The 16,737-nt window shown below is 48.3% G+C and overlaps 7 protein-coding genes across 7 annotated transcripts; 4 read left to right on the forward strand and 3 right to left on the reverse strand.

The window, feature by feature from the left end:
* Nucleotides 1-847: 847 nt before the first annotated feature.
* BKA55DRAFT_686779 (uncharacterized protein) lies at nt 848-4,852 on the forward strand (the record flags this gene model as incomplete). Its single annotated transcript, XM_046198973.1, has 1 exon — nt 848-4,852. The coding sequence occupies one exon, from the start codon at nt 848-850 to the stop codon at nt 4,850-4,852; it is 4,005 nt and encodes a 1,334-aa protein (XP_046053077.1).
* Nucleotides 4,853-5,420: 568 nt separating this feature from the next.
* BKA55DRAFT_591386 (TLD-domain-containing protein) lies at nt 5,421-7,307 on the forward strand (the record flags this gene model as incomplete). The annotated part of the gene is made up of 2 exons (XM_046195235.1): nt 5,421-5,486; nt 5,547-7,307. 2 exons carry the CDS (start codon nt 5,421-5,423, stop codon nt 7,305-7,307), a joined length of 1,827 nt encoding a protein of 608 aa, XP_046053078.1.
* A 278-nt stretch (nt 7,308-7,585) lies between these two features.
* Nucleotides 7,586-8,381, reverse strand: BKA55DRAFT_686781 (hypoxia induced protein conserved region-domain-containing protein; the record flags this gene model as incomplete). Its single annotated transcript, XM_046198974.1, has 3 exons — nt 7,586-8,139; nt 8,195-8,265; nt 8,323-8,381. 3 exons carry the CDS (start codon nt 8,379-8,381, stop codon nt 7,586-7,588), a joined length of 684 nt encoding a protein of 227 aa, XP_046053079.1.
* A 183-nt stretch (nt 8,382-8,564) lies between these two features.
* Nucleotides 8,565-11,891, forward strand: BKA55DRAFT_560674 (uncharacterized protein). Its single transcript, XM_046192107.1, has one exon. It carries the CDS (start codon nt 8,893-8,895, stop codon nt 11,584-11,586), a length of 2,694 nt encoding a protein of 897 aa, XP_046053080.1. The 5' UTR covers nt 8,565-8,892; the 3' UTR covers nt 11,587-11,891.
* Nucleotides 11,892-12,013: 122 nt separating this feature from the next.
* Nucleotides 12,014-13,433, reverse strand: BKA55DRAFT_686783 (uncharacterized protein; the record flags this gene model as incomplete). The annotated part of the gene is made up of 2 exons (XM_046198975.1): nt 12,014-13,192; nt 13,242-13,433. The coding sequence occupies 2 exons, from the start codon at nt 13,431-13,433 to the stop codon at nt 12,014-12,016; spliced, it is 1,371 nt and encodes a 456-aa protein (XP_046053081.1).
* Nucleotides 13,434-14,653: 1,220 nt separating this feature from the next.
* Nucleotides 14,654-15,349, reverse strand: BKA55DRAFT_686784 (uncharacterized protein; the record flags this gene model as incomplete). Its single annotated transcript, XM_046198976.1, has 1 exon — nt 14,654-15,349. The coding sequence occupies one exon, from the start codon at nt 15,347-15,349 to the stop codon at nt 14,654-14,656; it is 696 nt and encodes a 231-aa protein (XP_046053082.1).
* A 656-nt stretch (nt 15,350-16,005) lies between these two features.
* On the forward strand, nt 16,006-16,478 carry BKA55DRAFT_536215 (uncharacterized protein; the record flags this gene model as incomplete). Its single annotated transcript, XM_046189797.1, has 3 exons — nt 16,006-16,117; nt 16,163-16,279; nt 16,330-16,478. The coding sequence occupies 3 exons, from the start codon at nt 16,006-16,008 to the stop codon at nt 16,476-16,478; spliced, it is 378 nt and encodes a 125-aa protein (XP_046053083.1).
* Nucleotides 16,479-16,737: the final 259 nt, after the last annotated feature.

The following is a 16,737-nucleotide window of genomic DNA, read 5'->3' on the forward strand; positions in this document are numbered from 1 at the left end:
AATTACATTTTGGCATCGCCATGAACTGCGCTTTCATGAGATGACGATTGTTGTGAATTCAAGTGCAACGAGTTTGACATCTGGGGTTCCGAAATGACCATGTCGCCTCTGCTGAGCCCTGTATCCTCTTTTCATCATCTTGTCGATGATTATATTCAGGCATGCCTTCAAAAATGGAACATCGCAATCACGCAATTTGCTTATAGAGAAGGCTGAATTTAGACCTTGATAGCTCCGAGACCGAAAAGTTGTGTCCATAGGTAGGGAGGGTTCACTTGCTGCTACAGCCAGGAGTATCAAACGGACAGATTGGCCTTTACCAAGATCCATACGTGTATCGATGGGAAATGGAAATGAAACTTGCTGTTGTGATTCGCCAGCCAGTCAAAATCACGTATACAACCATCAAGCATCCAGTGCACTTTCCTATTTGTCAAAGCATGGCTTGGAGGACCACGACAGTAGAAGTCATTGATATACCTTCGCGAACTTACACAATGAGGAGAAACCGTACGATTCCGAATATCTCCTCATTTGAGATATCTCGGCGTTCTCAGCCATCTATGTATGGGCGGCAGCAGTCGGCCCTCACTCGCCTCTGGACTAGTCTCCAGTTATGCCCAACCATACTGATGGCTATCATGGCTATGATGCTTTCAAAAGAGGGGAACAGGAAGTTTGCCCTGATCACGAGGATGATCTGGCTGATCTTGTGTATAAATACATGCTTCCCCCCTTGTACTGACCACCTATTCTTTCATCTGTGCTGGATACGTAGCTCTGTTGTGACCATCTCATCTCTCGTTCAGCTTACTCACCTACTCTTTGTCAGAGTGATCCGGCAATCATGAGATTGACCAACACCGTCCTCATTGCCCTCCAGGCATCGATGGGCTTGGGCTTAGTCGTCCCCAAAGATAACATTAAGAAGGAGGTTGCAGAGCACAAGCACAAAACTTCTGATGATGCCATCCCCTACAAGAAGAACTTTCAGGGTTACGAAAAGATCACCAAGATTACTGCACACCGGTACTATGGGCCCAAAGACCACAAGCATCACCATGAAGAGAAGGAGCATGATGATGAAAATGACGACGACAAGGAGGAACATGGCCACCACTCCCATGAAGTAAAGGAGAAGCACGATAAAGATGACCATCACCATGAGAGCAGGAAGCATGATGACGATGACCATGCCCACAAGGCCAAAGGGAAGGGTCACAAGGACAAGGAGGAGGACGACGAAGAAGACAAGAAACACGATCATGATGAAGACGACGACGATGAGGATGAGGCTAAGAAACATAAACTCATCTACCATACGGAAGAGTACAAGAAAGCCAAGAAGGGCACCAAGGAGAAAGTCCCTGTCTTCAAAGATGTTGTGTTGGAGACCCCCCAGCGCCACAAACCCAAGCATGAAGATGAGCAAAAGCATGACAAGGAAGAGAAGAAGGACAAGCCCAATTCAAAGGACGGCAAAATGTACAAGTATATTCATCGAAATGGAATGGACCACAAGCGCGATGTCGACATCAACATCCATGCTCCAACGTACGAGCTCCATCATGATTCCGACAAGAAGCAGGGCCATGGCAACGCGAAGTTTGTTAAAATCCTTCGTGTAAGCTCTCAAGGGAGTCATGAAACAAAGTATCCAAAGTACCAGCATGATGTCGAAAAGAAACACAGGAAGCCAACAAAGGCGTATCACCCCCTTCATAAGTCTCTCCATCAGCACGATAAGTCGAAGCATCATGATGAACACGACAAGGAAAAACAACATTATATCGACGATGAAACCGCGAGGAAGCTTATTAAGTTGATGGGAGCCGGCTACTTGGGTGAGCCCCATAAGGTTGATAAGAATCACTACTCGCTTCCTAAGCCTCACAGTGAGCATATCAAGTCTAAGCACTATGATAGTCACGACAGGGGTAACTTTGGCAGTGAAAAGAAGTATCCACAGTCTGGTCCAGAAACGACCAAGCCGCTTCTCGACATAGTCGACGACTTCTTCAATGAGGATAATGGGCACCGTGGTTCTCCTGAAAAGCAAGTCTATCGGTATAAGTCTTATCCTTCTCACGATCACTCTGATAAGGACCACACCAGCCACCACGATGAAAGAAAATCCCATTCAAACCCATCAAAGGATCATCAGCGTCAATATGAGCCCAAGGACGGATACAAGTCTAAGCACGTAGCGGACGAGCACCCCAATAAAAAAGATCGTACCGCACTGCTCAATGCCATCAGATACGTCTATGATTCGTCTTACAATCCCAATGCGCCCAAATATGTTGAACGCCCCCACAAGACTAAGCCATCCAGAGACGACCAGGACTCGCATCATGAGTCTGAGAAAGAGCACCATTCTCATGACCGGCCTTCCTACCGATATAAAGAGCATGCCGAGTACAAGCATGATGACAATAAGAAGCACATCAAGTTGAGCGAAGGTCGTTCCTCTCACTATGAGCCAGGCTATAAACACAAGGAGCTTGACTCACATCACGATGAAAAGGAGAGCAGCCATGACCATGAACATGAGGACTCTGAAAAGGATCAATACTCGCATTATAAGCCTATTTCTCAGTACAAGAAGAATTTCGACTACAAGCATGATGATGAGAAGAAGCATATCAAACTGAGTAAGGATCGTGTCTCACAGCATAGGCCAACCTATCATTCTAAGAAGCTTGAACCTCACCATGACGATAAAGAGGCCGAGCATCATGAAGCCCATAACGAGTCAAAGGACCACCACTCACATGACAAGCCAAGCTACTGGTATAAGGAGCATTCCGAGCATAAGCATGACGATGATAGCGAGCGTGGCCCGTTCGATCAAAGAGTGAAACTTGATCGTAAGCCTATCGATCACTACAGAAAATCTGAACATCACAAGGCCCACGAACAAGATGACACGAAGTCATACAGAGATCACCAGTCTCACCGTGAGCCTCACACGAAGAGATCGAACAAGCCGAACCCCAATACACCACTTCCCAGGCTCAACGCCACTCAAATCTGCAACCTCGAATATCTTCAGAAATATGACCGAGAGAGAATCGTACATGGTCTGCCCCTTGATGAGGACGGCAAGAGCCAATTCTGCGATATGGAGGAAATCAGCCCTGAGCTGATCGTCAAGCTCAATGCCATGTATGCTAAGATCGTTGATGACCCCAAGTACGCGCCTTTTATCAAGTACCTCGCCACAGACCGAGGGCTGGAAGAAGACACCGAAAACAATAGAAAGAGATCTGCTCCCGAGATCAGCCCAGAGGCGCTTGCAAAGATCGAAGCTATGAATCCAATCCTTCGTGGCGTAGCTGCAGACAAACTCGATTTTAACCCGAAACTCAAAAAGGAGTTTGTGAATGCCAGAAAGCTCTATCCCGGCCTTATCAAGAAGCTTAACAAAGAGTATGCCCGTGTTATAAAAAATCCCAAATACAAGAAGATCGTCGAGAAGCTCAAGTCTCCTGAGAAGCGATCATCCCCGCCCACGATCAGCAATGAGACACTTAAAAAGATCGAAGCTATGGATCCAATCCTGCGCCGCGTAATGGCAGAGAAACTCGATCTTCCCTCGAAACTCACGGATGAGTTTGTGGATTGCGGAAAGCTCGACCATGTTATGGTTCAAAAACTTAACTGGGAGTATTCCCGCATTTACAACAATCCCAAATACAAAAAGATCCTGAAAGAGTTCAACACCAACTCCAAGCGATCTGAGGGTAACGACGAGCTCAAGGACTGGATCAAAGACGAGCTCAAGGACTTGGACAAGGTCGAGACCACCACAGACGAGACCACCAAGGACGAGAACAAGGAGACGCCGAAAAAGCTCACTGAGAATCAGCTAAGGGCGTTGGGATCTGTCCCTCCTGTGTATCGCGAGATTGTAGCCATAGCGCTTGACTTTCCTAAGGGTCTCAAAAAACAGGTCATGAAGAACGCGGTTTACAAGGGTGAACTTCTGGACACAATGAACAAGGAGTGGGCCCGTGTTCAAACAGACCCCAAATATAAAAACTTTGTCAAGAAGATGGAGAGGGTGGATAAGAAAGTCCAGGAGTTGAGGGATAAGAAGAAGGAGGATGATAAGAAGAAGGAGGAGTCGAAGGATAAGAACAAGATACGTGAGCGATCTGTACACCAGCTTACCGAGAAGCAACTCGAAAGTCTCCTTCAACTGAACAAATACGATCGCCAGGCCCTCATGAGAAAGCTTAAGCTAGACCAGTCACTCGCTCATGAGTTCGTCAACGCTTCTAAGCTGACACCTCATTTTATCGAGAAGTTTAACGACGCTATCGCCAAGATTGCCGGCACTCCTGAGCACCAAGAACTCCTCAAGCTTGTTGGCCAGAAACCCCCCAAGGATGAAAAGGAAGATCAAGCCGAGGAGGAAGCCTTGAAGCTGGAATCTGTCAAGCAGGAAGTACGCATGGAAATCGCCAAGGACTTGGAGCTCGACAAATCCACCGAGAAAGAGTTTTTGGAAGCCGAGGAGCTGGCTGGTTCACTGTTGGAGAAGCTCAAGAAGGGTTTTGCGTTCAAGAGGCTGAAGAACATTACCAAGTCAAGGAAAGACGACACTAAGCACCTCGAACTCGTGGAAGAACTTATCAGGGTAGCCACACTGAAGCAAGAAGAAGCCGAGTACAAGGAATCCCAGCGTAAGGACTCCGAGAAGAATAAGAAGCTTACCAAGACTGACGAGAAATTGAAGGAGAAGCTTAAGAAGACAAAAGACAACGGATGGTGCAACGAGTTCGTTGGCGAGCTTGAGGGCACTTGGAACACTTCTGAGAAGAAGACGGAAAGTCAGAGCAGTTAGAAAGAGGAGGATGGTGTGAAGGAGTAATCAAGTTGAAGCTATTCAGATTGAGATATGGAGATATGGAGATGAGTAGAGGCAGAGGTACTCGATTGGATTTGTTAGTCTGGTGTCAGCAGGGTTTGTTTACTGGACCCAAGTCAGCATCTACCTACCTAGACAATGAATACATTCGTTTCGAGACCTAATTCTGTTGCATGATTGGCATCTTGGTTTCTGGGAATAGCTTCAAATTCCACAATAGAAGCCATAATAAAAGTCCGGGCCGACGATGCCGCCGATTCACGTGTCAATCAAATCAATCAAGACGCCGTCATTGATGCTTGGCACATTGGATTGGATGAGCGACAGGGGAAGGAGCGAATCATTACGTATGTGTACGTACCTTCCCTGTCAGCAATTCACCCACCTCACCTCACCTCACCTCACCTCAGGGCCCAGAATGTCATGAAGTCGTCTAGGCACTGTCAACTTGAACTTGTCATATCATCATCAATTGTTGAATTCTTCTTCATTAGGAGCCAATTTGTTAGTATCAGAGTGATGAGAACGCAGTGGCCTTTGCAAAATGGGTCAGAGTCTTTCGGATGAGCATCCGCAACGGCGGTCGCATGAAGAGCTAACCCAGCAACTTGTGAGCTCCTATCATGCGTTACCAGAGCCAATTCTAAATACCGCTAACACAATCTCATAGACGGAGAAGTTCATGAAGAAATGTTTCACCTCTCTTGAATTATACTCACTCAGAGATGTTTTCAAGAGCCTCGCAGATCAGCAGGACTCTATCAGATACCTGAAAGAGGACACTATCGCCCGATATCTGGAGATACCAGACATTCTCGGCACTTCGCCAGTGATTTTCCACATGGTATCCTACATCGGTGCTTTTCCGTTTCTTCAAGATGCACCTGTGGTCTTGGAGTTTCAGCGGATGATTATGGTGGTCGTCATCATGACTGAGCGCTACCGAACCGTATTGGCGCGGGGCTCTTCAGATAGGACCAAACTATTGTTCAAAAGCTTGGCTGTCTTTGATCGTAAAATGTCCGAAGCAGGAGCCCATCCAGACACTTCACATATCGCACCTACCGAGTCCAAAGACGATAAAGAGAAGGCCAGGTCCCGTGTGACCGGTTTTGCGGTTGATGCAGCTGGCGACGAGGAAGAAGATGGTGAGGACGACGACCTTGTATTGACAGCTTTTGAATTGCTTGACATCAAGGATGCCGTGGACCAGGGCCATGCGCCAATCTTTCATGGCGCAACGATCCCAACCGACAATTTCCGGAAACTTGTCATGCTGCTTCTCCTTGCTGCCCCGCTTGATCCTCAAGAAAGTCTCTCGATGTATTCAAGCCGCGTTGTTGGAGAAGAACTTGAGGGCCTCCGTGGCGCTGCTGAGAGCATTCTTGCCTCCTTCGTTAATGCCGAAACCTCAACTGGCATCAAGTACAACCACTTCAGAACCATCATACCTGTGATTTGCCCTAATCTCTTTCGTGGATTCAATGGTCTTTTTGAGCGCTTTCTTTTCTCGCAAAATCTAGATTTCTCCAAACATCAAAATGATACCCCAGAAGCTACTTCATCCCAAAAAGTAGCACAACCTCTATTGACCGACACGAGCGAAATACTAAATCAGAACACATTGTCCCAGATTTCGCTTTTTCTTCCTGGGACAGATCTCTTCCGGCGAGTGAGACTCCTCTACTCAGGCAATGATGCAGGCTTCTCCATGGGAAGTTTCCAGACGAAGGTTTTCAACTGGCAGGCTCCCACGCTGCTCCTGGTGAGCGGAACAAGGCTGGGAGATGAGCCGGAGGGTGGCCAAGAAAGCAGTTTCGCGGCATCTCTGCCTCCAAAGCGGTTCCCTCATGGTAGCAAATCGGATCGACTCACTTTTGGCGTCTACGTTCGGGAACCGTGGAAACACACCCACCGGGAATGCTTTGGCGATTCAGAGACAACACTATTTCAACTTGAACCGATTCACGATGTCTTCCCGGCATCAACCATTAACAAGGATTATGTCACTTTCACAAAAGCACCAGCGCACCATCCCATGATGTCGTTCGGGTGCCCTCATCCGCACCCGTCTCAAGCTCACAGAAAGGCCGATATGTTACGCCTGGGCCCTGTATCATTGTTGCTTGACGACTCGTTCGAATTTGCAGTGTTCAACCATGATTACACATCTCGAGGAGGTGCATTTCACTCAAGCGTAGTGAGAAAGCATGATTTCCAGGACCGATTCCAGATTGAAAGTCTTGAAGTTTGGGGTTGCGGCGGCGATAAAGAAGCACAGGCTCAAGCCGACAAATGGGCCTGGGAGGAACGAGAAGCGGAAGCTCGTCGCAAGATTAATCTTGGAACTGGCGATATTGAGGCTGACCGAGCATTGCTGGAGATGGCGGGGTTAATTGGAGGAAACCGGAGCGGAGGATCTATGACATGAAGCAGCTCCTAGGAAATTGAGTATTGCCAAACATATGTTCTTGTGGCCTGGATAGCACATCGGTTCACTAACTTCCTGTCTTGAGATTTCAAAATCTTCAAACGCAACAAGCATAAACAATCATTAACATTTGCCTAGCTTGAGAGTAGAGTCACGCTGTACTCGAAGGTACCGCCCGTTTGCTATCGTACACACTATCCTTCTGCCAAAATTAGCATGCGAAACTTTTATACAAACCTCCATCATGACCAATTGCTCCTAATGTACAATATTTATGCTCAGTCCTTCCTCTTGGAAATAATCTCGCCGAGATCGCCCAGAGAACTCTTGGGATTCTTCTTCTTCTTGGCGCTGGCGTCGTCCTCGACAGCTTCTGCTGCGGCCTTCTCATCATTCTTCTTCTCTTCCTTACTGCCCTGTGGCCATAAACCAATGCGGCTCAGAATACCTCCATTGCTGGAAGCATCGGTGCCCTCGGGTTGCAATTCTGTGGGCGCTGCAGTTGCCTTGGCCTCCTCGGCCCGCTGGGCCTGGACCTGTTGTCTCTTCTTCTCGAGTCTCGCACGCATGGCCTTTTCCTCCTCATCTCGGGCCTCAAGCTCACGGATCCACTTTTGTCGCTTCTCTTCAGCATCCTTCTGCTCCTGCAGCTGGCGGAGCTCCTTGCTCTTCTCACGGTCTTTCTGGTAGTACATGCTGCCGGCAAGCATGGCGAAGACGGTGAATCCCTGGGCTGCGACTCGGGCTCGGAACATGCGGTTCGCCTGTTTTGAATCGCCGCGACGGAGGGCTCGGTAGGCATTGATAAAGGCGAGAGTGGTCAGGCCCATTCCTATAGCTATTAGAAGCTGTCTCATGCGTTAAATAGTTCGAAAGGTTTTTTATACCGAGGGGGATCAATGGCTCTTCCTTGATCTTGCGGAGAACCTTTTGCATTGGTCTTTCATTCTGAAGTTCCCTGGACTATCGCATGAGCGGGGACTATACGATATAGCAAGCTGGAATTGAAGCATACTGGTCGCCGTCAAAGGACGAGGGCATAGGGCCCGGGAGGGAAGGCGGTGCGTCAGCCATTGTGTCGTTAAAAAGCCCAATTGCTGGCGCAGAAAGTCGCGAGCTTAGAAGTGAAGTTGAATTCGTGAGAAAGTGGGCTGAGGATTTACAGAGGTATCCATGATCGCTCCATTCAGAGCATCCATATCTGTACAAGCATCATCACTTTTCTCGCTGACGGGTGGGCTCCGCTATTCAAGTACGTACCTCGCCCAACGCAAGCAGCATCGATCGGCCTTTCCGTGTTCGGCCTAGCCGCTGCTCCACCAAAACTTCGCAGCTCTGATCGCATTGATGAGCTTATTGAGATGTAATGTAGCTTTGTCATCATCAGAAACAGAGAACAGATTTGTTATTCATTCTAGCATTGCCTTGCAAACGTACTATACTTCACTACCGAACAGAAACGACGACCGACGCGAACCCGACCCTATTAACGCCTCGACAGCCTCCGTCGATCGACTCTACGACCTTCAACTTCCCCTGACACGTCTAGATTCAGCATCATGCAATATCCATGATATAGCCCACCATGTGGTTGCCGACGCCTTCCGTCGAGAGTATTACCCGGCCGCGGCTGGCTGTGGCCGTAGTTTCTGCTGTGGCCGCGCTCTCAGCCGGATACTATGCATACCAGGTCCGGTCGCAAAGTTTCGAGTCTCTGCCTGGTGGTGGCCTACACAGAAGCAACGCAGTACGACGTCAACGCCGGAATCGGAGAAACGAGGATGGCTCAAGTTCCTCATCCGAGGCTCCGGGTGACGAAAACGCCAATATTGACCCCGTCCAACCCCTTGGCGATGGAGAGACCATAGTTGATGGCGGGGACGAGTGGTGGAACGATCCCAGCGGTTTTCCTTCTAATCAACGAACTGGCCACAACATCGTCACCCTTCTCTTCCGCGTTTCAGAGGACAATGCACGCAGAAACGGATGCGTTCACAGAGGTTGCCAGTGCAATTCATGTGGCATGGTTCCCATCCGTGGAGTTCGTTATCGCTGCGCAAACTGTGCCGACTTTGACCTTTGCGAAACTTGCGAAGCCCAGGGAGTTCACATCAAGACGCACATCTTTTACAAAATCCGAATCCCAGCACCACCGTTTGGTCCTCGACAGATGCAGCCAGTATGGTATACCGGGGACCCAGACACTTGCAGACGAACTCTGCCCCGCAGTTTGATACCCAAGCTGTCACAAGATACAGGATTCGAACGGCCAGAGTTGGAGGCTTTCTGGGAACAATGGACTTTTATGGCTAACTCGGAATGGAGAGATGACCCCGATGAGCTTTGTGTCGCAATGGATCGGAAGACATTCGAGCGGTGCCTTGTTCCTACAGGAGGCTCCCGCCACGCAGCACCAAACCTCATCCACGACCGAATGTTCTCTTTTTACGACTCTAACAACGACGATTTGATTGGCTTCACGGAGTTTCTCCATGGGTTGTCCTACAGAAAGCGAAAGGATAAACTGCGAAAGATATTCTCTGGCTATGATCTGGATGGCGATGGATATGTTGATCGCAAAGACTTTTTGCGCATGTTCCGCGCGTATTATGTTCTATACAAGCAGATGCACAAGGATATTCTAGACGGCCTTCAGGATCAGCTACTTGCCAGCAGTGAAGCTCAACAGCTTGTCACAAGCCGTCAACCACTGAGCAGTCTATTTGGACGCGAGGGTCGAGTTCCCCCTGGTGAAGGACAGTTCCGACACGAGGGCAAGACATATCAACGAGATGGCAGTGTAGATATTGCTGACGGGCATGAGCACGTTGTTGCGCCAGATCGTGGAGATACAGCAGCCCGCGGCGATATTCTAACTAACCTGTTTGCCTGTGAAACTGACCATCGATTCCGGTCTAGAAGGCAGTTCATCACCAGAAACGATACAGATAGCAACTGGAGAACAGTTCGCCGTTTGAGTGGGAGTGAGACCGATCGTACTTATTGGGTTACGCTATTGGAACCGGCATCCACCTTGGAGGAGCTTCCAGGCCTTATAATGGAGACTTTGAATCCTGAGATTGAGGAGCCCACAGATGATGAGGATGAGGAGGGTGATGGTGACAGACCCGCAGATGGCGTGAATGGAAACCATGGTGAAGAAAACGAAACTGGAGGCCCATCACGAACGGAAAGTGAGATCAGAGCCGAGACCATTGCCAAGGATCGCAGCAGGGCCCCTAGACTGGATAAACGTAAAAGAGACATGGCACGGAATCAACTACATGAGCGATGGAAGAGGCGGCAGTTCTATCTCGACGAAGAAGAAGGAGGCCTTGCCCCTGATGACTGGGCAGGCAGTGAGGATATTCTGATGGACCTCCGCCAGATGGATGAAGCCTCTAGTGACGATGAAGAAAACGACTCTACAACGACACCAACTAGTTCAAAGGTCAGGTTTGCCAACGGAAATCTCACTGATGACGAAGAGCATGATAAAACGACCTCTCCTAGCAGTGCTTCTGAGCACGTGCCGCGATGGAGAATACCTCACGCCGAGCGCGATGCTGGCAAAGAGATTCTTTACCAGGTCACTCAACAAGCATTTAATGAGTTGCTTGATACCATTTTCAAGCCGGCTGAGGATCTTGCTGTGCAAGCAGCTGAAACCAAAGAACAACGAGCAAAGTACAAGGACGTACTGGACACCATCGAGGCTGGCGATGATGATAAGTCTAAGCCTACAAGCGAGGGCGACTCCAAAGTTAGATCCGCTGCTGATAAGACCCTCGAGGAGCTTTTGTCTGAAACTGGATATACTATCGCCCTGCCAGAGGGGCGAAATGCAATCGAAATTGATACTACGGTTGAAATTATCCCCGAGGATGGAACGGCAGAGCCCGTTTCTCAATCAGAAACCGAGGCAACCATGCCAATCTCTGAAGACGAAGAACAAGATCCCACTCTTCCGCAATTCCGGCCCGACACACTGGAAGATATACCTACTTCTTCAGCTCACGTATTCTACCCCATCACACAGCCTTTACCAGACACACCCGAGGGCGACGTACCAAACGAAGAGGGTGACACCGATAGCGCTCCCACATCAGACATGCTGCGACACTGGAAACGCCTAAGTCTTGCTGAAGCCCAGGCGATCAAAAGAGGAGGGTGGGGTAAACTAAGCTTTGACGAGTTTGAGGCCATCTATAAGAGCCAGGAGCATCAGGGCAACAGACTCGATTATCTCGGAAGCTGGATAGACTTTTGTATTCCTTAGGCACGGCATCGAAACCGCTTTCGAACATGTCCTGGTAGGGCTCCATAGTGAATGCGTGCCCGAGCTGGTGTTCACCCTTTGACATTTATGTAATTTAAGAGGATTCTGCATAGCATCAAAAAGCTTCTATGTACAATAGCGAAAGGGAAGGAATCGTCACATATCAAGCATAGGATAGCGGGCAAGCATGATATTACTGCCACTATGTCTCACGTTGCATGACTGCTCGTTGTTGCAGCAGATACAATATCATTTTCAAAATCACACAGCAGATGAAAAATAGTTATTAGCAATCGAGTTCGTATTAAATCAACGCTGAAGTACTACTACTCGTATATGTTTGCTCAAGTCAACTCAAGCACCCTATTCCACCCACCCCCCATGACCAGCATGCAACCGTCGATCGATCATCTCTCAAAGCCCCTTCTCAAACCTGCTGCTGAGTAGAATCAACACCGTCGAAGCCAAGCAGAGCGTTCCATGTGTCGGCAGTGCTTTGATCCCGTGTTCCCAAAGCCTCAATCTGAGCCTGAGCATCCTCACAAGCAGCCACAGCATCGGCACTAGCGTCACACACGTTGGTGAGCTGATCACAGATACGGTTGGTAATGATGTTGGGGTTGAGAGCCTCCTGCTGGCCTTCAGCAACGAGAGGATCCTGGGGAATGAAAGTGAACTCGTCAGCTGGGCGACCGTTGAGGCCACCGATGCGAGCCATTGTAGGCTGGCAGACACCGAAGTCGAGAGCACCAGCGTTACCTCCAGTGTTACCTCCAGCGTTTCCAGCGTTATCGGCACCATTTCCAGCGTTGTTGTCATCTGCAGCATCATCCTGGCCATCCTGAGCATTATCGTTGTTGCCATTGTTTCCACCCTGGTTGTTTTGGTTTCCATTTCCGTTGTTACCGTTGCCGTTACCGTTGTTGTTTCCATTATTGCCGTTATTGGCATTGCCGTTGCCATTGTTGTTGTTACCATTGTTTCCGTTATTGTTGTTGTTGCCATTGTTGTTGTTGTTGTTATCCTCGTCTTCGCAATCCTCATCGTCATTTGCGTTGTTTCCATCTTGGGCATTATCCGAGCCATTGTTGCCCTGCTGGCCATCAGCGGGGGCAGTGCCATTATTGGCAGCTCCTCCATTACCGGCACCGGCACCAGAATCAGCGCCGGCGCCAGCATTAGCACCATTGTCAGCACCAGCACCGGTGCCGTCATCCTGTCCATCGTCTTGACCGGCACCACCCGCTGCAGCGCCGTCTTGGCCGTCAAGCTCGACTTGATCTCCGTTAGCACCAACAGCTGTGAAGGTGCTGAACCCCTGAGCAATCATCACCTCAGCTTGTGATAAGCCAGCAGCATCAAAAGGAGTTGTGACTGAGGTTGCCGAGTTGGCATTCTCAGTGGCTGCACCGTCAACAGCAGGGTCAACAAGAGGGACAATGCCGCGAAGGGCAGCAGTGGCTGGTAGGCTGGGGTCAGCACAGACAAAAGGTCTGTCAACAGCTGAGGGGTTGAAGTTGGTCTCAGCTGCGACAAGGCCAATAGCTGCATCGAGAACTTGCTGGTCAGTTCCCAACTCAGTGATCATCTGATCAGCGATAGTAAGCTGAAGGATGTTAGTTGATATATTTCCAAGACAAACTAATATGATATACCTTGTCACAAGGACTAGCAGCTGCGAGCAAAGCGCCGGGGATGCTGCCAGCAATGGTGGCAGCGACACCGGGGTCACCGAATCCAGCATCACCAAGTGCCTGGACAGCAGCAACGGGCTCCTGCTCTTGACCGAATCGGGCCTCGGCGTAGGCCAGAAGAGCGGCAAGGATGATAGACTTTGAGAAAGCCATGATGAATATTGTATCGATTAAGTGATAGTGACAAGTTGGAAGGTTTACAAAGAGTATCAAAGCAACCAACCAGCGGTGCAAAAAGAAGGTATTAAACTTGAAGGAGTGGTCGAAACGAATGCGTTCACAGAACAGCAGAAAGAAGCAAAGGAAAGGGGAAGGAGAAGCAGATGCTGAGAAGAGGCTTTTGTGAGTGATGATGATGATCGAAGGGAAACTCTAACTCTGGATGACAGATCGTCTCACTTATATAGATGTTTCTCCCAACACCATCGAGTAGTTAAATTTGAATAAGCTTGAATCAATGCAACTTGGCAACGAGCCTGAACCTCGTTACGGCGATCATACATGACCTGCTACGATATTGTTTGACGAAACCATATCAGTAAGCGCCGTTTCCATCTTGAGATTCTCCCCAGGGTTGGCAGGACTCCTGGGATGGGGTTGGCGTCTCATTGTTTAGTGTAGTTGTCGAAGAATAGAGTCTAGACTATAGGTGCTTATCTGGATAGCCTATAGTCTTCGGGCGTCTTGGCCATGGCCAAGTGACAGGCATGTGTCGCGAAAAGTCTCCTCCGCGATTCCGAGGCATCGCAAGTCTCGGATACGGAAATCCCGAGTTCTTTGTCGCATCAGATAGTACCTTTCAAGTAGTCAACAGTTGAATAGGGCGGCTGCTGTCAAAATTGGTTCAAGACTAAAAAGAAGCCTCGAATGATAATCCATTTGGTAGCATCGTTGGATTGTGTTAAAGTACCAACATGCAACACAAAAAGTGCTGTCCACAAAGAACTGGAGAGCACTGTAACTCAGATGTCTGGTCGAGCTAACATTTTTTTGGTCATTCAACACAATTCCAGTTGGGAATTGCCTAGTCGATACCATCGTCATGCACAGACTGCGACCGGCAAAGATGGTTGCCGTGATTTTGGGGTTTCGGTTGAGGCTCGCTTGAGCATCCTTGTAAATAGTTCAGCCAAATGTGTTGTAGATGTGAAACGCTACCGAAACCACCCACGCCGTTCAACTTTGGTCACCAGAAACAACACGTGCAAGACGCCCAGAAATGTCTGTGCAAAGCGCCGCCAGTCTGGGACGGTGTTTGTGTTTGTCGTGAGCTTTGGTCACTGCTCTTGAAGCTGAGTTACTCCATGTATCACACAGAACTGCAACGCAAGCCCAACTAGCCCAAGTTGAAGGACTGATTGTAGGAGAAATTTTCAGGCAGGCATCAATTGATTCTCTTCTGGCCATATTAAGAATTCCTCGATAGACCATGGACTGCCACTGAGAGTTGTTGATGGTGTTTCTGTAGTTGCGTACCCTGAATCAACCACAGATTCATCCCAAGAAGCAAAGTCAAAGTCTTCTTGGCCCAGAGTTTCGAAGTCCAGTTTATCAATCCAACTTGTTTCTCCATTTTCCAACAAACTCTGGGCCCCTTGACCTTGTCGTTGTTTTCTCAGATATTCTGTTGGCGTCACACCAACACATTTCTTAAACACTCGATGAAAGTGCCACTTGGACAACCCAGTCTGCTTCGCCATCTGACTCAGGCTCAGCCTGACTTCCGCATCGCCCTGTTTCTCTGTTTGTTGTTGCACAAACGCCCGGATCTTTCGTACGGCTGCTTCTTCTGGCATGAACCCTGCTACTTCGGGCTTACAGCGTTTGCAAGGACGGAAGCCAGCTTTCTGGGCATCGTAGCCATGGGTAAAGAATGAGACGTTTGCTCGGCGGGGAAGACGGGCTTTACAGATTGGCCGGCAGAATATCTTGGTAGTGCGAACTGCATAGACGAAGAAGCCATCCGCATTGGTATTGCGTGAGGTGACTGCATCCCATCGAGATGTCTCGTCTTCAAAGAGTGTTACAAAGTCCAAGGCCTGACCAAAGTCAAGAGTTGCTTGATCCATTGAGAAGTTTGATAAATGCATGGAAAAGTTGATGAATGAGTTGAAGTTGAATCAATGATGGTGATGTAAGGTGAGAGGAAGTAACGGGTAGGCGATTAGTGGGGTCTTGCTATCAATATGACCAATGAAGTAATTGGAAAGCATGACATATTGCTACGAAACTTTGAATAAGGTAGTTAGTCACTTTAGATAACTACTAACCTTAGGATCTTTCTATTCGATCTTAATATCTTGTTAAACTGTAATGTTAAGTTACTGAATTACATCTGACGCCGATTGATCTGTCTATCATTTGAGACAGGACTCCTATGTTGAGCAGAACTGCAGAATACCCTACAATAGAACTTAGATGATTTATACCGAGACTTAGGCTTAGACTTGCCATTCCTACCAACATAAGATTGTCCCTTCAAACCTTACACCCTATGAGGCTGAATACTTTTGCAGTTTTATTCGATTAGCAAGACTTCTTCCTTGATCTCAGCATTGAGCTTGACCTTGAGAAACGATACGACAGTCTCGATTTAAAGACACTAATTATTCTAAGAACAGTCTTTAATCACTATAATGATCATTTTCACAAAAGCAAAAGAAGACAATGTCTAGGTTCCTATGCAATCTGCACCCTCCCGATCGTTGCGCGCTGATGATCTGCCATGTCCATATCGCCTCTATGCTCATTCAATCAAGTATTGTTGAAGACAGTGATTCAGACAACTGCGCCTGCTATGGCGCATACAGGGCTGACGGGAAGCCCCTATGTTATTTGTACGTAGAAACAGAACGGGCCATCGTATCTAGAAGCGTCTCCAGGTGGATATGAGCGAAAACGACATAAATCGGATCAGATGCAAGAAGAAAACTTGGAGAAAGGCCTCCGTCGATTTGTTCGTTCCTTCGGACAAGATACGCTGTCTATTAACTCTCGAGGTAAGCCGATTCATGCCTCTAAATGTCACTCATTCTTGCTGACTCAATAGACACCGAAAGTTATCGGTTGGCCGTCATCATGTTAGACCAGGAGGTAACCCAGGAAGAAGCAGATATCGAAATCGGAATAGCTAATCTCATGGTTCATAAGAGACAACGAACGATGGTCTTAAGGGGTGACATGAGCAACAATGCATAACCGGGCAAAGGGAATTTGACTGACTACAGATATAAGTGACTTACCTGCGAATAAAAAGCGAAACCAGCATAAAGGTGGTGGCTCCGCTCATTCAAAGAGAAATTCTCGCAGGTTGCGTCTCTTCTATTTCAAGATTATAGGTGAACAAAGTTCTCTCATCAAGTTCGCGAGTTTTGAAGCCCATGAGACAAGGCAAAAACACAGGAGCTTTTGCAAATGCTCCAGAGTTCTTGCTTCCAGGATACCTTCGATTTGGTCT

This window comes from Fusarium redolens, assembly GCF_020744475.1.
Source record: "Fusarium redolens strain MPI-CAGE-AT-0023 chromosome Unknown BKA55scaffold_4, whole genome shotgun sequence".
Lineage (NCBI taxonomy): Eukaryota > Fungi > Ascomycota > Sordariomycetes > Hypocreales > Nectriaceae > Fusarium > Fusarium redolens.

Coding starts and splice junctions, on each gene's coding strand:
- BKA55DRAFT_560674 (XM_046192107.1), top strand. CDS start 8,893: ATGTGGTTGCCGACGCCTTCCGTCGAGAGTATTACCCGGCCGCGGCTG.